Source organism: Lynx canadensis, chromosome C1 (genome assembly GCF_007474595.2).
Source record: "Lynx canadensis isolate LIC74 chromosome C1, mLynCan4.pri.v2, whole genome shotgun sequence".
Classification (NCBI taxonomy): Eukaryota; Metazoa; Chordata; class Mammalia; order Carnivora; family Felidae; genus Lynx; species Lynx canadensis.
In genome coordinates, this window is record NC_044310.1 from 17,872,369 (window position 1) to 17,894,237 (window position 21,869).

The following is a 21,869-nucleotide window of genomic DNA, read 5'->3' on the forward strand; positions in this document are numbered from 1 at the left end:
TGCCTGCTTTCTTTCTGCCCCCATCAGATTTCTCAATATCTTGAATAACCCAATGAGATCAAGCGGTGTAAAACCTCATATTAGAGTGAGATCTTTTCCCCGGAACCTAAAAATCTCAGGAAAACATCTGCTTAGTCCACTCCGTGATGACAGAATTGATGGTGGATGATCAGGTCCTGAATCTCCCTCTGGCCTCTCTTCCCACTCTGGCAACGTCTAGCAGGGGAGGGGAATTACTTAAAGACACAGGCTCTAATTTACTTGCGTGACACGTGAGGTGGCAGTTATGCTCCTAATTAGAACCACGGCATTTGGAGAGAAGGGACCAGATGACCAACACATGTTTATGCAAGGAGCAAAGGAAATTACTGATCCCACTAGTGGCCTCACTCAAGGAGGGGGTTCTCACCATAGAGGGAAAAGTGCACGTCCCTTTCTTAGACAGCGAGACACTGTTGAACACCGGAGATTGGTGAATGACATCATAGAAGCCAGGACCCGGGATATTATCCTGAAAGGGAGAGAACGTGGTGTCACTGGGATCCACTCATTTCCACTGTGCTCTTCTGCGAGCTTTACATCCATTACATCCACGCTAAGCCTCAGTGTAACCCTCCAGGATGGCACCACCACTTTCCCGGTGACGGCTCGGCTCTACCGTTTCCTAGCCTGCCCAGTCACTGTCTCAGTGACCAAGCGCTGGGGTTGGAATTCCAGCCCAGTTCTGGGACCCCCAAAGCCCCGACTCTCTCCCTCCACCATGCTGCCCTGCGTTCCAGAAGAAGGCTATTGTTTTGTCACGCCATTAGAGAAGTGAGCACAAGACGGGATGCTAAGTATGGCTGGTGCGTGAGTCAGCGTGTGCTGATTGGGTCCGCCAAACCCAAGGTGAGGGACTGATGACCGCTGTCACGTTAACCGCACCCACCTGACTCAGCTTCCTCCTCAGCCTTTCAGAGGAGAAAGCAGGGAGCGTTTCTGTTTACAGAGCAAAACGAAACAAAAACAACCTTCCTCCCAAACAAGTCCCTTTCTAATTCTCAAACAAAAGGAGGCAGGCTCACGAGGCTCAAATGCTAAACGACGGAGGTATGAGAGAGAGGAATAAACAAACGCTTGATTTCTAAGCTCATTTCTGCTTTTGCAGCTAATTGGACTTTCGGCTCATTTCCCAGGCAAGTTACCAGGGGGAAGTATATGCTGACGGAAGTTGGCCAAGCAAGTGGCATGAAATGAAAAGGATGTTCCGTTGTCTTGAGAGTTTACCGGGTGCCTACTCGATGCCACAAGCTTTTCAAAGGTTGCTTCATTTAATCCTCTGACAAGGAAGGGGCTACTGTCCCCATTTTACAGGTGGAGACACCGAGGCACGTGGGGATGCATTTATCCAACACCCCACTGCTACTAACGGCCGTACCTGAATTCAATGCTAAGGGCACGATGAACGCAAACCCTTTGCAGTGGGGGTGTTAGCAGGCCCATTTTAACGAAAGGAAGGCCCAGAGGCATTGGGTCCACATTTAGTAAATGGTGAAGCCCAGATTTAAATCCGGGCAGCCTGACTGCAGACTTGCTGTCCCCAACCTCTGTCACCCAGGCTCGTTGTCTCCACCATCCCTACCACTCTCCTCGGGGCAGAAAGAAAGCTTAAGGGGCCACCAGGGCTTTCCAGTCTGGCCTGAGAAGTGTGTGATTAAGGTTTAATATTTGGGATAGGGCCATCAGTCAGTGAGATTAATAGGTTCTTCTGTGCTGAATTTTAAACGCAGGGAATCCTTTGAGCCTCGCTTAAAGCAGGTGGGTGAAGGGGCACTGATTCCCACTTTGTAGGTGATGGTGATCTTGGGTGCAGAGTGGGGGCTGATCACCAGGGAGAATGGGGCAGGCCATGAGACGTGCAGCAGAATCAGGTGCACCAGCACCCTAGGCCGAGTCCTGCACATGGGAGAAGATTCGAGGAGCTACCGAAAACAAGGAAGAGATTTTTCTAGGGGGCTGTTTGTAGGGCTAGCATTTATTTATTGAGTGGCCACTCACTGTGTGCCAGGCACTGTTCTGAGCACTTTATTTATTTTTTTTAAGTGTATGAGAGAGAGTGAGAGAGAGAGAGAGAGAGAGCAAGTGGGGGGAGAGAGAGAATCCCAAGCAGGCTCTACACCATAGAGTCCAACAAGGGGATCAATCTCAAGACTGTGACATCATGACCTGAGCAGAAATCAAGAGTCAGACACTTAACCAACTGAGCCACCCAGGTGCCCCTGAGTACTTTATGATTTTTTTTAAGTAGGCTCCACCGAGCGTGGAGCCCAATGCAGGGTTTGAACTCACGACCCTGAGATCGAGACTCGGATGCTTAACCGCCTGAGTCACCCAGTTACCCGCAGTAACTCATTTAATCCCCATTTTATTTTTTTTTTTTTAATTTTTTTTTTTTCAACGTTTATTTATTTTTGGGACAGAGAGAGACAGAGCATGAACGGGGGAGGGGCAGAGAGAGAGGGAGACACAGAATCGGAAACAGGCTCCAGGCTCTGAGCCATCAGCCCAGAGCCCGACGCGGGGCTCGAACTCACGGACCGCGAGATCGTGACCTGGCTGAAGTCGGGCGCTTAACCGACTGCGCCACCCAGGCGCCCCTAATCCCCATTTTAAAGACAGAAGGACAGGACCAAAAGAGATAAGGCCCAAGGTCACATGGCTAGTAACTGTCAGAGCCCAAATTTTGAACCCAGGGGGTCTTAGTACAAAGTCAACTCTTTTTTTATAGATTGAGGGATAACTGACACATAACATTCTATTAGTTTCATGTATACGGTGTAATGATTCAATATTTTTATACATTGGACAGTGATCACCCGGTAAGTCCAATAAACAGCTGTCACCATACAGTTACAGGATTTTTTTCCTGTGATCAGAGCTTTTAAGATCTACTCTCTTAGCAACTTCCCAATATGCAATACAGTGTTATTAATGGTAGTTGCCATGCTGTATGATACATCCCCGTGACTTTTTTATTTTGTGATTGGAATTTTGTGCCTTTTCATTCCCTTCACCCATTTTTCCCATCTCCACCAAACATACAGAATCCACTACTCTTTTTTTTTTTAATTTTTTTTAACGTTTATTTATTTTTGAGACAGAGGGAGACAGAGTGCGAGTGGGGGAGGGGCAGAGAGAGAGGGAGACACAGAATCTGAAACAGGCTCCAGGCTCTGAGCCATCAGCACAGAGCCCGATGCAGGGCTCGAACCCACGGACCGCGAGATCGTGACCTGAGCTGAAGTCGGACACTCGACCAGGTGCCCCCAGAATCCACTACTCTTAAGCATTAAACCAAACTAATGTTCAAATGAGAAGGTCTAGGATAGAAGAAAAACAAAAATCCCCCTGAGTTTTGAATCTGCAAATTCCCGTCTCGGTGCTGCTACACGTACCAAGTGACTTTTAGCAAGTCGCCCCTCTGGGCCTCAGTTTCCTTATTTGCAAATCAGAGACATGGGCCACACGCCTTTCTTTGGGTGCCTCTTAGCTTGGAGAGTCCCTAAGTCCAGGGAAAGCTGAAGCAGGACATGTACTCGCGACTTTTCCAGGTTTAAACAGTGAACGAGGAAGACGCACCCCCCTCGCCCCTAGTTTACCGCTACGCTCGACGCCCGCCATCAGTTTCCCACCAATTTTCTGGGCACCTACGTGTCTGAGGAGCTAGAGTTGCCCAGTAAAAGCTACTCCGTCCCACCCTGCCCAGGTGAGTTTGAATTTCAGACAACTACAAACGATCTTAGTGTAAGTACGTCCCCCGCAGTTTGGGGGGACATAGTGATACTAAAATAGTTGTTCGCCATTGATCTGAAATTCTACATTAACTAGAAATCCTGCGTTTTTCTTTGCTCGACCTGGCAACCCCACTGGACGGACCTAGCTCATGCTTTCATTCTGCTGTGTTGCAAACTGGTTGGAGGCCAGGCCAAATATGAAGAGGGCTGTCACCTCTTAGCCTGGAGGGACAGAGTGCTGCCTGTTTGCTCTGAAGGAATGTCTGAGAAGAGCTGTCCAGGCAGCAGTCTGCTGGAGCTGGCCCGTGGCAGCTCCAGAGGGGGACTGTTAGAATGTCGGAGGTTTTGCTAGCGGCCCCGGGTGGGGGTATTTACACCACAGAAATTGGCAAATGCTATCAATCGGAACTTCCCCCCTTCGCGGAGGGGACAGCTGGTCTACCAGCCCACCGCTACCTTCACATGACTCCCAGCTAGGTTTCTAAGCTCCTCGGAGGGAAATGTCCAAATGCAGAGCCTTCAGGCCCTCTCCCGCAACTGCTAGAAGTGGTGAATGGCTCTCTGGGCGGGCAATAAAAAGTCAGACCTTTCACCTCTGGGATGACAGTTCACATGACTAACCTTTCGTGGCTTCGGTGAGTTGAGGCCTCTCAGAGCAGATCCCAGAAATAAGAATCCAGACTGCAACTGGGGTGAACTTAGCCGCCTTGGTTTCTTGGCCAAGACCACCCCCAGAGGGCAAAAATAAGCAAAGCAAAAATGGGTGTGGGGAGGGAGAAGGGAAGACAACTATCGATCTCAGCCCTACCAGCTGCCTATCGAGCACTGAGAGAACTATGTGGATGTCATACCTGTGGTCTCCCCGGCCTGCCCCAAAGTGTGAGGATTAAATGAGTCAATACACGCAGAGGGGTGAGAGCCGGTGCGTGGCCACCCTCGTCCTCGTTTCTACCTCTGCATTGCCCACGCCAGCCGCAATGGAGCCGAACCTTCCCGTGGAGGTTAAAGACCTGGAGAGTAGGATTAAGCAAGAGAGGACTGGCTCAGGTGCTCCCATCCCTCCACCCAACACACACCTGGGTGACGTTTGGCTGAAACGCACTTTGAGAGCCCTTCTGAAGGATTAAAGTCCCGGAAGGCAGCCTGTGCAGGTGCCAAGGGTGGGACAAAGATCTCCACTCGCTTGACCCTCGGATAGGGTAGGGAGGTCATGAGGAGCAGGGCACAGAGCTCCTCACCCCAGACATGTCCACGGGTTATAGGAAGCTTGGAGTCCCACAGCTTGCAGCCAGCTACGCAGCCTGAGCTTTCGAGTCCTGATTTCATAAATTCTGTCCGATTAATACTTTCAAATCAACGGTTCGTCAAACTGCTTCTTGGCCTACAAAACATAGTCTCTGTTGGATCATTGGCTAAAGGCCACACAAGAGGAATGAAAACTGCTGAGGGGTCTGCTGAGGGGCTTAAAAGGATCTAATGGGGAGGGGGGGGCGCCTGGGTGGCTCAGTCAGTTGAGCCTCCGACTCTTGGTTTCAGCTCAGGTCATGATCTCGCGGTTCGTGAGTTCGAGCCCTGCACCGAACTTGGGATTCTCTCTCTCCCTCTTTTTCTGTCCCTCCCTTGCTCGTGCTCTCTCTCTCAAAATAAATAAACTTAAAAAAAAAAAAAAAGTATCTAACAGGAGGAGGACGTGCCTGAGGTAGAACCAGAATCCTGTGCTGTGGTTAAGCCCCCGGCAAAATCACACAGAGATGTTAGGCTCCTGGGGAAACAATTTTTCCCCACAAATGCCTCTGGTCTTCAGATCTCAGGACAACGTGTCCAACGACCCTGCTGACTTCATCGAAGCGAGAAAGCTTTTAGTCGGGTTGAGGTGGCCAGAGTGAAGAGGACAGCACCGCCTGGACGGCGGGAGAGTCGGCCTCTGTCCCCAGGGCGCGGCACCGGCCCTCAGGCCCCTCATCTGTGGGGGCGTCAAGATCTGTGGTTTTCCGGCCACATGCCAGGCGTCCACAGGGAGCCAGGGAGGCTGGCAGCAGCTTGGAGGAGCAGTCTGCCCGTACCTGGCCCACCAGTGGGCTTCAGGACGAGACACTGTCACAGGAAGGGCTGTTCTGCTGAGCCCGGGGTTCAAGGTCACGGAAGCTCTTTCTGGTTCAAACTGTCTCTGACTCTGAGATTTGCCCCTTGGAAGACACCTTCCTCCTTTCTGCCCTCTGTCCCTCCCTCCCCCTCCCCCACCCCACACATATGTTTCTGTCTGGCACCAAAGTTTCCACACCTCTGATCACAGCTGCAAAGGGAGAGAGGCCGCGAGCGTACTTCATGCAAGAGAACACTGTTTTGTTCAGAATGGGGGAGGATGGCAGAATGAAGGGACCCTGGAAGCTCTGGGGGAGCAACCAGGAAAGGGGATGAGGTCTCTTGAGGAGATTGTTTATCTTTGCGGGGGGGGGGGGGGGGGTGGCAGGAGGGGCAGAGAGAGAATCCCAAGCAGGCTCCGTGCTCATTGTGGAGCCTGACACGGGGCTCGAACTCACTACTGTGAGATCACTACCTGAGCTGAAATCAAGAGTTGGATGTTGGGGCGCCTGGGTGGCTCAGTCAGTTAGGCGGCCGGCTTCGGCTCAGGTCATGATCTCGCAGTCTGTGGGTTTGAGTCCCGCGTCGGGCTCTGTGCTGACAGCTCAGAGCCTGGAGGCTGCTTCAGATTCTGTCTCTGACTCTCTCTCTCTCTCTCTCTGCCCCTTCCCCGCTTGCACTCTATTTCTGTCTCTCAAAAAATAAATAAACGTTAAAAAAATTAAAAGAAAAAATAAGAAAACTACTGTGGACCAGGGCTTGTGCTAAGGTGCAAGGAAGGATACAGCACGATCTGTTAGCAGTTCACACACTCTAGGAATGGGATGGAGGGGCCGCAGCAAAACAGTGCAAAATGGACAGGGGGTGTTCCGTGACTCAGTGAGGGATGCATAGACTGGAGTCGGGCTCATTCATTCCATGCACTTTTGAGGGGTGTTGGGGTCAGGAAAGGACAGCGATGACCCCAGGAGTTTCCGGACAGGTGAAGGTGAGACGGGCATACCCCCTACCATCAGGTGAAGCAGAAGGTGGACAGGGGCACAAGAGTGGCTGTCCAGAGCTCAGAGGAGGGTGTCCCTGCTTCCATCCTGGGGTGACATGGGAAGCAGCGTCTGGGAACCAGGAGCTGCCACCTGCATGCATCCTTGCCCCGCCTGACCCTGGCCGTGCAAGTTACTCAACCCCCTTTGTGTCTCAGGGTCATTATCTGAAAAGCAGAGACAACGATGAGACTCAGCTCAGAGGGTGATTATGGGAACTAAACGGGTAAATAAATGCAAAAGTCTTCGAGGGGTGCCTGGCATGCGGTCAGTGCCAGCCAAGCGTTTGTTATGTCCGGGAACATATACTGCAGACCCCGTGGGGAGGCGTGCCGCTGACCCTACTGTGGTTCAGACATGCAGCCGAGTGCACACTTGGGGTAATTATCCCCTTGAACACGGTGGCCCCTGCGAACTGAACTTCCTTTCGTTTCAATATCCCTGACATGTGGGGCGCCTGGGTGGCTCAGCCGGTTGAGCGTCTGACTCTTGATTTCGGCTCAGGTCACGATCCCGGGGTTGTGGGATCGAGCCCTGTGTGGGGCTCTGCACTGAGTGTGGAGCCTGGTTGACCTTCTCTTTCTCTCCCTTTGCCCCTCTCCCCAGGTTGCTCGCTCACTCTCTTTCTAATTGAATGAATGAATGAATGAATGAATAAATAAATAACTCGACATGTAAAACATCCCTGATCCAGTGCCTCATCAAGTTAATCAATGAAATGATATTAGCTTTCTACAATTTCACACAAATTAAATACAGGCCTGCTTTCCAACTGGGACGGAGGATTTACTGTCAGGCTCTCTATCAAATTAACATGTATGTTTAAATTGAGCCCTTCTAGAGGATACAGTATACGCATGCTACTGGCATTCATTGATTAGAGCCTGGAAGGGATAAGCTGGCTTTAGAATCATGGGCCTAGCAATTATAACGTCCTTGCTTTTTTTTTTTTTTTTTTAATTTTTTAACGTTTATTTATTTCTGACAGAGAGAGACAGCATGAGCGGGGGAGGGGCAGAGAGAGAGGGAGACACAGAATGCGAAGCAGGCTCCAGGCTCGGAGCTGTCAGCACAGAGCCCGACGCGGGGCTCGAACTCACGGACCGCGAGATCATGACCTGAGCCGAAGTCGGACGCTCCACCGACTGAGCCACCCAGGCGCCCCACATCCTTGCTTTTAAGATGATACAAAGATATTATTAGTGTTACACAGCCTGGAAGGCAGTGACCACCGTCCAGAGGGAAATTGAGACAGAAACAGGGAGGTGGAGGAAGAAAATGTCCATCAGCCTCCTGGGCTACGTTCTGCCCCAGATTAGGCATGTCTCTTCATGCACACGGAGTCACCAGCACATTTGTAAATAATCGTAAAAATGTGCAGGGAAGCAGACTTCATTTTTAGCAGCCTAAATTGCCAGTCCCGACACCAAGCTCCGTGAAGGATTGATTACAGGGCATATGAGCTGGGCAGTGTTTCCCCACAAAGTTAGACGGACAAGGTGAGTGCACATTTCACAAGGCACCGATTCTCTGTGTCAAAGACGTGCTAAATGGGTCACAGAACTAATGTGAGGATACAACCGAGTTATGAGATCAGGCTCAGGGTATGGATGATTCATGTCCTAAGAAGGGTGGTGAACATCAGAGTTTTAAAATCTGTTTTTAATTTGTATTGCCTCACGAAATTATTGGGTGATGTTACACAAGATCTTTCACTTCTCAATGTCCATTTCCCTCAAGAGAAGTGAGAATAATGAGCATGGAACAAGAAAAGTTTTTTTCCAGTTTTTATAGCTTGAAGAAGCTAAAAGATTATATAGTCCAAATTGTTTGTGTTTCAGATGAGGAAACCGAAGCCCAGAGAAGTCAAGTGACTTGTCTAAAGGCACACAGCCTCTTAACAGGGCAGAACACAGGGAACCTGATTTACGGATCCCGTCCGTGCTCTTGCCACAGAATTGCGTACTTTTTTACAGACGGCTTTCAAATACCTAGATGAAAGTTCCCACGTTGTCAAACCAACGTGACTACATCTGAAAAGTATGAATCAAATTTCTGAGCGATTTCTTTCCATATCTGATGCTGCTTACAGCTTTGGCTGGCTGCCCCCTTGGTTCCTTGAGCAGAAATGTTTCTGAAAAGTAGTAGTTTGAATGCTAACTCGAAATGCCGGCCTCTTCAGTTTCTGGAAGCGAGTCTGGAGAACCGGATCACATAGAAGGGCGCCTACACTCATTGCCTGACATCCTTCCCTACCTTGTGCTGGGGCTGTTCTGGCGAAGGCCTTTTCAGAAACATACCTGCTGACTTTCATAAATCAAATGCATGGCTCTGGAGGCCACAAAAGGTGTGGTAGTGTGTGGAAACAACATGAGGCTTTGGAGTGAGCTAGACCTGGGTTTGAGGTCTAATTCTTTCCAGGTTGATTCAGCAAATATTTATGTAGGGCCTCTTATGTGCCGAGCCCTGTGCTGAATGACCTTGGGTGGGTCATTTAACTCCCCTAAGCCTCGATTTCCTCTCCTGTTAAATTAAGACAATGAACCCTTCCTTTTAGCATTGTTCTGAGGATTAGGGACGTGGTCTAAAAATGATTTCACACCTAGAAGGGACCAGTAAAATGGTGGCTGCTACTATTTTTATTGGAGGCTGGACTGCAAGTATTCTAGAGATGGGCAACATATTATTACTGTCTTGACAAACAGGACCCCAAACAGAAGGTACAGAGACCGGTGGACAGTTAAAACACAGACACAGAAACTAGAGGGAGAAGAGAGAAAAGTCCTGAGCAAATATCTTCTTTATCATCTCTGAGGTAAACCTTCAAGTAATTAAAAATGTGCGTGTGGGTGTGCACGCATACGCGAGCCTATACACACACCCTATATTCTTTATTATTTGCTTTCTTAGAATCCTAAAATGTTAGAAGTGAAAGGAATTTAAACGTCTTCTCATTCAGCGTTCTTGTTTACAAAGGAGGAACAGGCTGAGGGGCAAAGGGGCCTGACGAGGCCCCCCACGTGGCCAAAGGTAACTGAGATGTTGACTCCTTCAAAAGAATGTTATTCTACAGATCTTGGTTAAATGAGGAAAGGAATGAAGATTTTAAAGACTAAGATCTGTGAGGTGCTTCGGCCCTCTGCTGGTGAGAGAGGAGACCGTCAGACCCTTGAACCTTTAGCCAATGCAATCCCAAGCTACTTGAGGACCCACGAGGAGCCCGGGGAGCCATGCAGAATCTTCCAGATCAACGAGGAAAAGAGACACAAATATGTGGAGAAACGGGGCGGGAGGGGATACAGCAACAGAAACAACACACTGTTAAAGGAAGTTTGAAAAAAGGGGGGGCCTTTATCACAAAGGTGGTTTTAAGTTTATTCGACCCTTTTATTTTTCCTTTTATGTTATTTGAAGAAAGGTTTGTTATTTCCTCTCCTGTCATAAAGAGTGAACGGGACCAGAGGGAGAGAAAAGGATTTTTACCTTTTACTTCATACACCTGGGATTCTTGAATTTTATACTTTTATAATAAATTTTAAAATACATTTCTTCTTGGGAACGCAAGCTGGTGCAGCCACTCTGGAAGAGAGTATGGAGGTTCCTCAAAAAACTCAAAATAGAACTACCCTACGACCCAGCAATTGCACTACTAGGCATTGATCCACGGGATACGGGTGTGCTGTTTCAGAGGGACACATGCACCCCCGTGTTTACAGCCGCACTATCAACAATAGCCAAAGTATGGAAAGAGCCCAAATGTCCATCGACGGATGAATGGATAAAGAAGATGTGGGATATATATACAATGGAGTATTACTCGGCAATCAAAAAGAATGAAATCTTGCCTTTGCAGCTATGTGGATGGAACTGGAGGGTATTATGCTAAGTGAAATTAGTCAGAGAAAGACAAAAATCATATGGCTTCACTCATATGAGGACTTTAAGAGACAAAACAGATGAACATAAGGGAAGGGAAACAAAAATAATGTAAAAACAGGGAGGGGGACAAAACAGAAGAGACTTTTAAATATAGAGAACAAACAGAAGATTGCTGGAGGGGTTGTGGGAGGGGGGATGGGCTAAATGGCTAAGGGGCACTAAGGAATCTACTCCTGAAATCATTGTTGCACTATGTGCTAACTAATTTGGATGTAAATAAAAATAAATAAATAAATGAAACAAGTTAAAAAAAATAAATAATGAAAATAAAATAAAATACATTTCTTCTTTAAAAAAACGTTCGGGGTACAATATGGCACCATGAGTCCAGACGCCATCGTTCTCCCTGAAGCTAATAACTTCCCAACTCATTCTTAACCTTCCCGCACGCTGGGAGAGAAGGCTATTGGCTCCTTGGGTGACACTGCCCTCTATTGGTCATAGGGACAACTGCACCAGCCTGGCTCACACACAACCGTCCCAAGGCTCAAACCCAGATTAAATGCAGAGTTTCTAAGACGATGTTATTACCTTTTTATAATAAAATCTTTTGGCTTGACTATTGAATCCCTTTTTTTCTGATTCTGGAATTGTTGAAGTCTGGTTCTTAAAAGGAATGGAGGAGGATTGTGCTGGATGTGCAGCAGCAAAACCTGAACAACAAAAGCGAAGTAAAAATTAGCACGAAGAATTGACAAAGGCAGAAAACGAAGAGCATTTTAAAGTGTTATTTTATTTTCAATATTTTCACTTTTATTTTTTGGGGGGGCTACAGAGAGAGAGCACGCGAGCAAGGGAGGGGGACAGAGGGAGGGAGAGGGTCTCAAGCGGGCTCCATGCTCAGCAAAGAGCCTGACGCTGGGCTCGATCCCATGACCCTGGGATCATGCATGACCTGAGCCTAAATCAAGAATGGGACGCTCAACTGACTGAGCCACCCAGGCACCCCGAGATTTTATTTTCTTTCTTTATTTTTTAAATGTTTATTTTTGAGAGAGAGCACAAGCAGGGGAGGGACGGGCGGGGTGTGGGGGGACAGAGGATGTGAAGTAGGCTCTGTGCCTACCAGCAGCAAGCCTGGTGCGGGGCTCGAACTCACGAACCGTGAGATCATGACCTGAGCTGAAGTTGGAGGCTCAACCCTCTGAGCCGTCCCGGTGCCCAACACCGCCCCCCCCCCACTCCAAGATTTTATTTTTAGGTAATCTCCACACTCAATGTGGGGCTCAGACTCACAACCCTGAGATCAACAGTCTCATCCTCCACCAACTGAGCCAGCCAGGCACTCCTTAAAGTTTTATTTTATTTTTAAATTTTTTTTTTAACATTTATTTATTTTTGAGACAGAGAGGGACAGAGCATGAACAGGGGAGGGTCAGAGAGAGAGGGAGACACAGAATCTGAAACAGGCTCCAGGCTCTGAGCGGTCAGCACAGAGCCCGACGTGGGGCCGAACCCACCGACCGCGAGATCATGACCTGAGCCGAAGTCGGACGCTTAACCGACTGAGCCACCCAGGCGCCCCCTTAAAGTTTTATCTTAAATGGAATAGGAGAGAAACTTGCCTTTTGATAGGAGGTAAACATGAAACTTTTTTTTTTTTTAATATTCTCTTTACTTTTTTTCCCTCTTGGTAATCTGGCATTTCCCCACCCCGGGGCAACTAAACTAGTGAGATTTGGTCACATTGCTGAAGCATCATTTATAGAAAATCAACTTGAAATTGTGGATGTCTGGGTTGTGACATACAAATGATATACAAATTCCCCACTCGCCTCCGCCCGGCCCCACATGTGGGAGAATGTCTCACATGAGAGACAACTGTTAAGGCTCCACGAGGGGCATCTCTCTGCACGGCAGACCAATTCCAAACTCCAACCTGTGAGGGTGATAGAATCTGACTCCGTTTTCAATGTGGGGCTGACTGCTCACAGCTTGTAAGCCTCAGCCCCCAGCTTCCCCTTCTGAGCCACATTGGGTAAACTGAGGAGAAGGTCTGGAGGCTCTCCCCTTTGGTGCCGGCCAGAAGTTCAAACCATACCAACACTTGCCCTCACTCCAGCCCTACCAACTAACCACAACAAAACCCCAAACGTGTCTCTCTCCTCTGGTTCTCTCGAGCCGTTTTGGGGCCAGATTAGGAAGCCGACCCTGCTCTCCCCAGAAAACCTCACGATATGAGGAATACTCCTCTTCGTGTCCCCTTGGTGCGGCATCACCAATCTTGACTTTCAAGCCAAATTTTGGATGGGGGTCCACCCTGACTCTGCAGGATGTGCACAACATATCTCAACATCCAAGTCCGAACCCTCGTAGAGGAAATGTGTGCCAGAGTCGGAAAAAGCCAGGAGACGAAGGGAGGAGGGATGCGTTAAGAGTGGGGGTGCGGTTGCACAGGAGCTGGCTTTAAGGCCCGTTTCTTAGTCTCCAAATTTTTGAAAACACAAAACTGCTTTTCAGACTCAGACACCCAATGCCAACAGGGACCCCTCAGGAGGTGCTGTGACAGATGAGGAAACTGAGGCTTAGACAGATGACGTCACTCGCCCTTAAGTGAAACACCCGGCTGGGGTTTGAACACAGTTGGTCTAATGAGCCGAGGCTCTTAAGGTCCAAGCTGCACCTCCTCGTTCTGAGTCTGGCCCATAGTCAGCTCCCCACACACCAGTGGGTGGAATAATGGGGGGCGATCTAGCCCAATGTGCTCGGCTTGAGGGTGAAGCAAATAAAAGAAGCAGAAGAAAGGTCTGGTTAGAAAACACTTGAGAGAAATCTACGATGTATTTATGATTTTCTTCCCTTCTCTCCCCACCCCCATTTAGCAGGTGGATGGCTATGTAATTTTCTTTTAGCGAACTAGACAGCAAATCAGAAAACAGCAGACGCAAGGCTTCCTAGCTTTTGTTTCTAAAAGTCCATGGAGCGATTTAAAGAGTTTGCAGAGAAGGCAGCAAAGAAAGGGGGATTCTTTTCTTTTCTTTCCTTTTCTTTTCTCCTTCCTTCCTTCCTCCCTCCCTCCCTCTCTCTCTCTCTCTCTCTCTTTCTTTCTTGGTAAAAGGAAGGACATTTCCCCCAGGGGAAGGAAAAAACCTTCCTGCCTAAAAAAAAGATCACTTTCAGGGTGCCCGGGTGGCTCAGTCGGTTAACTGTTGACTTTGGATTTGGGCTCGGGTCATGATCTCACGGTTCATGGGATCAAGCCCCACAGCGGGCTCTGTGCTGACAAGCATGGAACCTGCTTGGGATTCTCTCTCCCTCTCTCTGCCCCTCCCTGCCCCCTCAAAATAAATAAACAAACGTTAAAAAATAAAATAAAAAGATCACTTTCACTTCTGGCTGTGGTAGAACCTCCTGCATGAAAACAACCCTCTTGAGAAGAACCAGAAAAATGAGATTTTTATTTTTATTTATTTATTTTTGAGCGAGAGAGAGATGGAGGAAGAACAAATGGGGGAAGGGCAGAGAGAAAGGGGGGACAGAGGATTTGAAGCAGGTTCCATGGGGACAGCACAGAGCCTGAGGTGGGGCTCGAACCCACAAACCGCGAAATTGTGATTTGAGCCAAAGGCAGCTGCTTAACTGACTGAGCCGTCCAGGTGCCCCGAAAAATAAAGTTTTTAAAAAAACACTCTGGATAATTTGACCTTCCATTTCCAACCAAGATGGGGCTGGCTTTGCCCTCTGAGCTAGGGAAACAAAAGTTAAACATGGACAAAATATATCAAACGATGGTTTTCAAGACACTGGACACGAAGCAACAAAGGATGGGGCTGCCCCGAGAAATGGGAAGCAAATGAGAGAGCAGTGGGATTGCCCCCAGCTTACTGCCTGGAGAACTTTCCAGGCCACAGCACAGGATGGAGGAATCCAGGGAGAGCCTGGCTGCCTTCTTGAGTTGAGGAAATGAATCCGAAAGCCCAGAAAGACCAGGTGGCTAGAGCCGACAGAGCAGAGAATCCAAGAAGAGAGCTCCCCAGATAAAGAACTCTGGAGCCCAGCCCTGGGTTTCCCCTCAGGTACCTTTCTGAGTATTGCTCAGAATACACATGCGAGAAAACTACCCAAGGCTGGGGAAAGAATCAGCCGAAAGATGAATTCCTGAACAGCGGTACAGGAATAGCTTACACCAAACCAGGAAGACCCTCCCGTTCCCACGCATCAGAGGGAAAAGCTTTATAATACGGAGGACATAGAGTATGCAGAGTTTTGCCTCCGAAATAGAGCAAAATTACCCCTAGGCTTAAGGCCGCTCGGGTCCCAGCTAACACTCAACAGCAAGACTTGAAAAACTCCAACTGTTTCCAAGTAATTTAACTGTATCCCAGAACAAAGCATAAGAATTTATAGGACTGGAAAAGGATCCAGCACCCAACAGGTACAATGAAAAATATACAGTGTTCAGTTAAGAATTAATAGGCATGTAAAGAAAAAAAATATGCAATTCATCATGAGAAGATATACAATCAATTAAAACCAAAATTTAATTTATAAAAACAGGCAGCAGATCAGATTTGGCCAAGGGCCAAAGTTTGCCAACCTTGCTCTAAAGCAGCCATTAAGAAAACACAGTAGGGGCGCCTGGGTGGCTCGGTCGGTTAAGCGTCCAACTTCGGCTCAGGTCATGATCTCACGGTCCGTGAGTTCGAGCCCCACGTCGGGCTCTGTGCTGACTGCTCAGAGCCTGGAGCCTGTTTCAGATTCTGTGTCTCCCTCTCTCTCTGCCCCTCCCCTGTTCACGCTCTGTCTCAAAAATAAACGTTAAAAAAAAATTTTTTTTTTAAAAAAGAAAACACGGTAAAGAGTTATTCCTTTTTTTTTAAGATTTTATTTTTATTTAAAAAAAAATTTTTTTAATGTTTATTTATTTTTGAGAAAGAGAGAGACAGAGCATGAGCAGGGGAGGAGCAGAGAGAGGGAGACACAGAATCCGAAGCAGGCTCCAGGCTCTGAGCTGTCCGCACAGAGCCCGGTGTGGGGCTCGAACTCACAAACTGCGAGATCATGACCTGAACCAAAGCCAGAGGCTTAACTGACTGAGCCACCCAAGCGCCCCATAAGATTTTGTTTTTAAAAATTTTTTTTCAACGTTTTTATTTATTTTTGGGACAGAGAGAGACAGAGCATGAACGGGGGAGGGGCAGAGAGAGAGGGAGACACAGAATCGGAAACAGGCTCCAGGCTCTGAGCCATCAGCCCAGAGCCGGACGCGGGGCTCGAACTCCCGGACCGCGAGATCGTGACCTGGCTGAAGTCGGACGCTTAACCGACTGCGCCACCCAGGCGCCCCAAGATTTTGTTTTTAAAGTAATCTCTACTCCAATTCAGGGCTCAAACCCAAAACCCAGAGGTCAAGAGTCATATGCTCCACCAACTGAGCCAGCCAGGTGCCCCAAGAGTTATTCCAAATAAGCCAACAAAGGAGATAAAATAGAAACAAAAATATACTCAATGCAGAAGATGACAGAAAAAGTAAATAAGGCATAGATACGACAAATAGCAAGCAAATCACAAGATGGTAAACTTAAACCCACACACCAATGTTCACATTAAATTTCAATAGTCTAAATAGTCCAATCAAAAGACAGAGCTGGTCAACTTGGATAAGAAAGACCTAACTATATGCTGCCTGCAAGAAATATACTTTAAAGGTAATCCCAGAAATAGGTTAAAAATAAAAGAATGGGAAAAGATACACTATGCTAACATTAAAAACAATGCTAGATATTAGTATCAGACAAAGCAGATTTCAGAGAAAAAATATTCCCTGCAATAAAGAGGGTCATTTCATAACCATATAGAGGTCAATTCCTTAAGAGAACATTACAAGCCTAAATACCAATATATCTGATAACAAGAAACTCAAAATACACGAAGCAAAAGCTCATAGTACTGTAAGAAGAAATAGAATATTCCACAATTACAGTTAGATTTAAAAGTTCCTCCCTCTGTACCCCAATGTTTATAGCAGCACTTTCAACAATAGCCAAATTATGGAAAGAGCCTAAATGTCCATCAACTGATGAGTGGATAAAGAAGTTGTGGTTTATATACACAATGGAGTACTATGTGGCAATGAGAAAGAATGAAATATGGCCCTTTGTAGCAATGTGGATGGAACTGGAGAGTGTTATGCTAAGTGAAATAAGTCATAGAGAGAAAGACAGATACCATATGTTTTCACTCTTATGTGGATCCTGAGAAACTTAACAGAAGACCATGGGGGAGGGGAAGGGGGAAAAAAAAGTTAGAGAGGCAAACCATAAGAGATTCTTAAAAACTGAGAATAAACTGAAGGTTGATGGGGGGTGGGAGGGAAGGGAAAGTGGGGGATGGGCATTGAGGGCACGTGTTGGGATGAGCACTGGGTGTTGTATGGAAACCAATTTGACAATAAATTTCATACGTAAAAAAAAAAGTTCCTCCCTCACTAATTTAAACAAGTAGATAGAATATCAGTAAAGATATATAAGACTTGGGGGCGTCTGGCAGGGTCAGTTGGTAGAGCATGGGACTCTTGATCTTGGGGTTGTGAGTTCAAGCTGCATGTCGGATATAGATATTACTTAAAAATAAAATCTTAAATATATATACATATTATATATTATATTTATATATATTATATACTATATAAATATATTATATAGTATATATTTTATATTCTATATTATGTATATTTATATATCATATATTATATATTTATATATTATATATTTATATGGATTATATATTTATATAGATTATATACTTATATATAATAAATATATATTTATATATAAATATATATATTTATATAATATATGTTATATAAATATATAAGTAATATATAATATATATAAATATATATGACGTGAATAATACTATTACCTAACTTGACCTAACTAACATTTATAGAACACTGCACCTATCAATTCTATATAATCTATCCCAGAAAATTGAAGAGGAAAAGACATTTCCCAATCTATTCTAGGTGGTCAGCATCACCCTAATATCAAAATGAGACAGCGTCATGGTGGGGTGGGAGGGGAACCACTACAAATCAATAATCCTTATAAACCTACACACAGAAATTGTTAGAAAATTTGGGGGCCCCTGGGTGGCTCAGTTGATGAAGTGTCTGACTTCCGCTCAGGTCATGATCTCACAACTAGTGAGTTCAAGCTCCGTGTCAGGCCTGGAGCCTGCTTAGGATTCTGTGTCTCCCTCTCTCTGCCCCTCCCCCACTCATGCGCGCGCACGCGCGCGCGCTCTCTCTCTCTCTGTCAAAAATAAATAAACATTAAAAAAATTTTTTAATGAAAATTTTTAGTAAATTAAATCCAACAGTATATAAACAAAGACAATACATCATGACCAAGTGGAGTTTATCTCAGTAATGCAAAGACAGGTTAACATTTGAAAGTCAATGTCATTCACCATACTGACCAACTAAAGAGAAAAACCATATGATCATCTCAGTAGATGCGGAACAGAATCATAGAGTGTGTATTCTTTTTTGCCTGTCTTCGTTCATTTAGCATAATTATTTTGAGATTCATCCATGTTGTTGAAATATCAATGGTTCATTGATTTTATTGCTGAGTAGCATTTCATTATATAGAAATGTGACAATTATTAATACCTTGCAGATGGAAATTTGAGGTGCTGACAGTTTGGGAGTACTACACATAAACTCTTCTCTCCATTCCACTACAAGTCCTCATACAAATGAAAGAGTGGGCATACATTGTCATTTCTCTTGGGTAAATACTCAGGAGTGGAATGGCTGGATAAGATGTTGAACTTTCAAAGAAACTGCCAGGGGCACTTGGGTGGCCCAGTTGGTTGAGCCTCTGACCTCGGCTCAGGTTATGATCTCACGGTTTGGGAGTTCGAGCCCCATATCCAGCTCGCTGCTGTCAGTCCAGAGCCTCTGTCCCCCCCCCCCCACCCCTCCCCTGTTCACGCTCTCTCTCTCAAAAATAAATAAATATTAAAAATAATAAAAATAAACTGCCGAACTCGTTCCCAAAGTTGTGCTTTCGTAAGTCTCCACTATTAATGTATGAGAGTGATTGTGCCTTCACGTCCTCAACAACAATGGGCAATCTTTTTAATTTCTGCCATCCTGTGGGATGTGTAGTATCTCACTGTGGTCTTCATTTGCATATTTGTAATGACTAATGATGCTGAGCATCTCTTTATATGCTATTTGCCATCTGCGTATCTTTTTTTGGTGGTTATCTGTTGAGTACATAGAGAAAGCATTTCATAAAATCTAGCATCCTTTTAGGATAAAAAAAAAAAAAAAACAACCTAGCCAACTAGGCCTAGAAGCAAATTTCCTTAATCGGATAAAAGCTATCTATCACAAAAGCCTATAGTAAACGTGATACTGAATAATGAAATATTAAAAGCTTTCTCCTGAGACAATGAAGCCAGGTGACTGCTGTCATAGGTCTCTTCAACACTGTCCTGAAGGACTCTCATCAGCATAAGAGCCAAGAGAAATAAATAGATATGGATCAGAAAGGAAGAAATAAACATGTCATTATCTATAGATGACTAGATTATATGTGGGAAAATTTGAGAAGAATCTATAGATAACCTATAAGGGGTAATCACTGAATTTAGTAAGGTCACTAGAATCAAGGTCAATATACAAAAGTCAATTTGTTTTATTTCTACACAAGGATACAATTAGAAAATGAAATCAAAATATTACCATTTATAACAGTATAAATATCAAATGCCTAAGGGAAACCAAAGCAAAAATGAACTATTGGGATCTCATCAAAATAAAAAGCTGCACAGCGAAGGAAACAATCAGCAAAATTAAAAGGCAACCAATGGAATGAGAGAAGACATTTGCAAATGACATATCAGATAAAGGGTTACTATCCAAAATCTATAAAGAACTTACCAAACTCAACACCCAAAAAAACAAAATAATCCAGTGAAGAAATGGGCCAAAGACATGAATAGACACTTCTCCAAAGAAGACATCCAGATGGCCAACTGACACATGAAAAAATGCTCAACATCACTCATCATCAGGGGAATACAAATCAAAAACACAGTGAGATACCACCTCACACCTGTCAGAATGGCAAACATTAACAACTCAGGCAACAACAGATGTTGGCGAGGATGCAGAGAAAGAGGATGTCTTTCGCATTGTTGGTGGGAATGCAAACTGGTGCAGCCACTCTGGAAAACAGTATGGAGGTTCCTCAAAACACTAAAAATAGAACTACCCTACGACCCAGCAATTGCACTACTAGGCGTTTATCCACGGGATACAGGTATGATGTTTTGAAGGGGCGCATGCAACCCCATGTTTATAGCAGCACTATCAACAATAGCCAAAGTATGGAAAGAGCCCAAATGTTCATCCATGGATGAATGGATAAAGAAGATGTGGGATATATATACAATGGAGTACTACTCGGCAATCAAAAAGAATGAAATTTTGCCATTCACAACTACGTGGATGGAACTAGAGGGTATTATGCTAAGCAAAATTAGTCAGTCAGAGACAGACAAATATCATAGAACTTCACTCATATGAGGACTTTAAGACACAGAACAGACGAACATAGGGAAGGGAGGCAAAAATAATATAAACAGGGAGGGAGACAAAATATAAGAGACTCTTAAATATGGAGAACAAACAAAAGGTTACTGGAAGGGGTGTGGGAGGGGTGATGGGCTAAATGGGTAAGGGGCATTAAGGAATCTACTCCTGAAATCACTGTTGCACTATATGCTAACTTAGATGTAAATTATAAAATAAATTAAATAAAAATTTAAAAAAAAACATCAAATGCCTAGAAGGCATAAAGGAGATACACATGACCTCTACACAGAGAGCCGTGAAACGCTTTAAGATTTTATTTTTAAGTAATATCCGCACCCAATGTGGGGCTCAAACTCACAGCCCCACATTCAAGAGTCTCATGCTCTACCAGCTGAGCCAGCAAGGTGCCCCTCTGTAAAACATTTTTGAAAAAAATTTAAGAAGACCTAAAAGAAATGCACATGGATGGGAGAAATCAACATTATAGACATGTAAGTTATCCCTAAATTGATTGCTAGAATCAGTGCAATCCAAACCAAAATGGCACTAAGGATTTTTATTCTTAGGACATTAATGAGTTGATTCTAAAATTAATATGGAAATGCAATGGGGCCAAGAGTCACCAAGATAAAATACAAGGTTGAAAGATTTATACTACTACATTAAAGACTTATAGGGGCCCCTAGGTGGCTCAGTCGTCTAACCATCTGACTCTTGATTTTGGCTCAGGTCATGATCTCACGGTTTGTGGGAAGGAACCCCACGTGAGGCTCTGTGCATAGAGTCTGCTTGAGATCCAACCCCCCGCCCCTCTCCCACTCATGCTCCTTCTCTCTCTCTCTCTCTCTTAAAATAAACAAACATTTAGGAAAAAAGACTTGTGTGGGTGCCTGGGCGGCTCAGTCAGTTAAGCTCAGGTCATGATCTCGCAGTCTGTGAGTTCAAGCCCTGCATCGAACTCCGTGCTAAAAGCTCAGAGCCTGGAGCCTGCTTTGGAGTCTGTGTCTCCCTCTCTCTCTCTTCCCCTCCCCTGCTCATGCTTTCTCAAAAAATGAATAAATGTTAAAAAAAAATTTTAAGAATATATATATAAAAATGTTATAAAGTTACAATAATTAAGACTGTGTTGAATAATTGACCAGAATAAAGAATCTAGAAGTAGACCTGCATATACATGGACATCTGATTTATAGCAAAGATAGAGCAGCAGAGTAGTAGAAAAAGAATGGCCTTTCTTTTTTTTTTTAAGTGTATTTATTCATTTTTGAGAGAGAGAGAGAGAGCGTGCACCCGTGCGCAAGCAGGGAAGGAGCAGAGAAAAGAGGGAGAGAATCCCAAGCAGGCTCCGCAGTGCCGGCACAGAGCCAGAGATGGGACTCAAACTCATGAACCATGAGAACATAACCTGAGCCGAAATCAAGAGTCAGAGGCTCAACTGACTGAGCAACCCAGGTACCCCGAGAATGGCCTTTCAATAAA

At 45.5% G+C, this 21,869-nt stretch overlaps 1 protein-coding gene across 2 annotated transcripts in view; it reads right to left on the bottom strand.

The window, feature by feature from the left end:
• The window catches only part of STPG1 (sperm tail PG-rich repeat containing 1), a 54,922-nt gene that overhangs the window by 26,090 nt on the left and 6,963 nt on the right, over positions 1-21,869 (bottom strand). For both annotated transcript variants that reach the window (XM_030324207.1, XM_030324209.1), the window contains 2 exons: positions 11,366-11,487; positions 410-511 (listed from right to left, as the gene is read on the bottom strand). In XM_030324207.1, the coding sequence (XP_030180067.1) occupies positions 410-511; positions 11,366-11,487 (224 nt within the window). The remainder of the gene's footprint in view (positions 1-409; positions 512-11,365; positions 11,488-21,869) is intronic.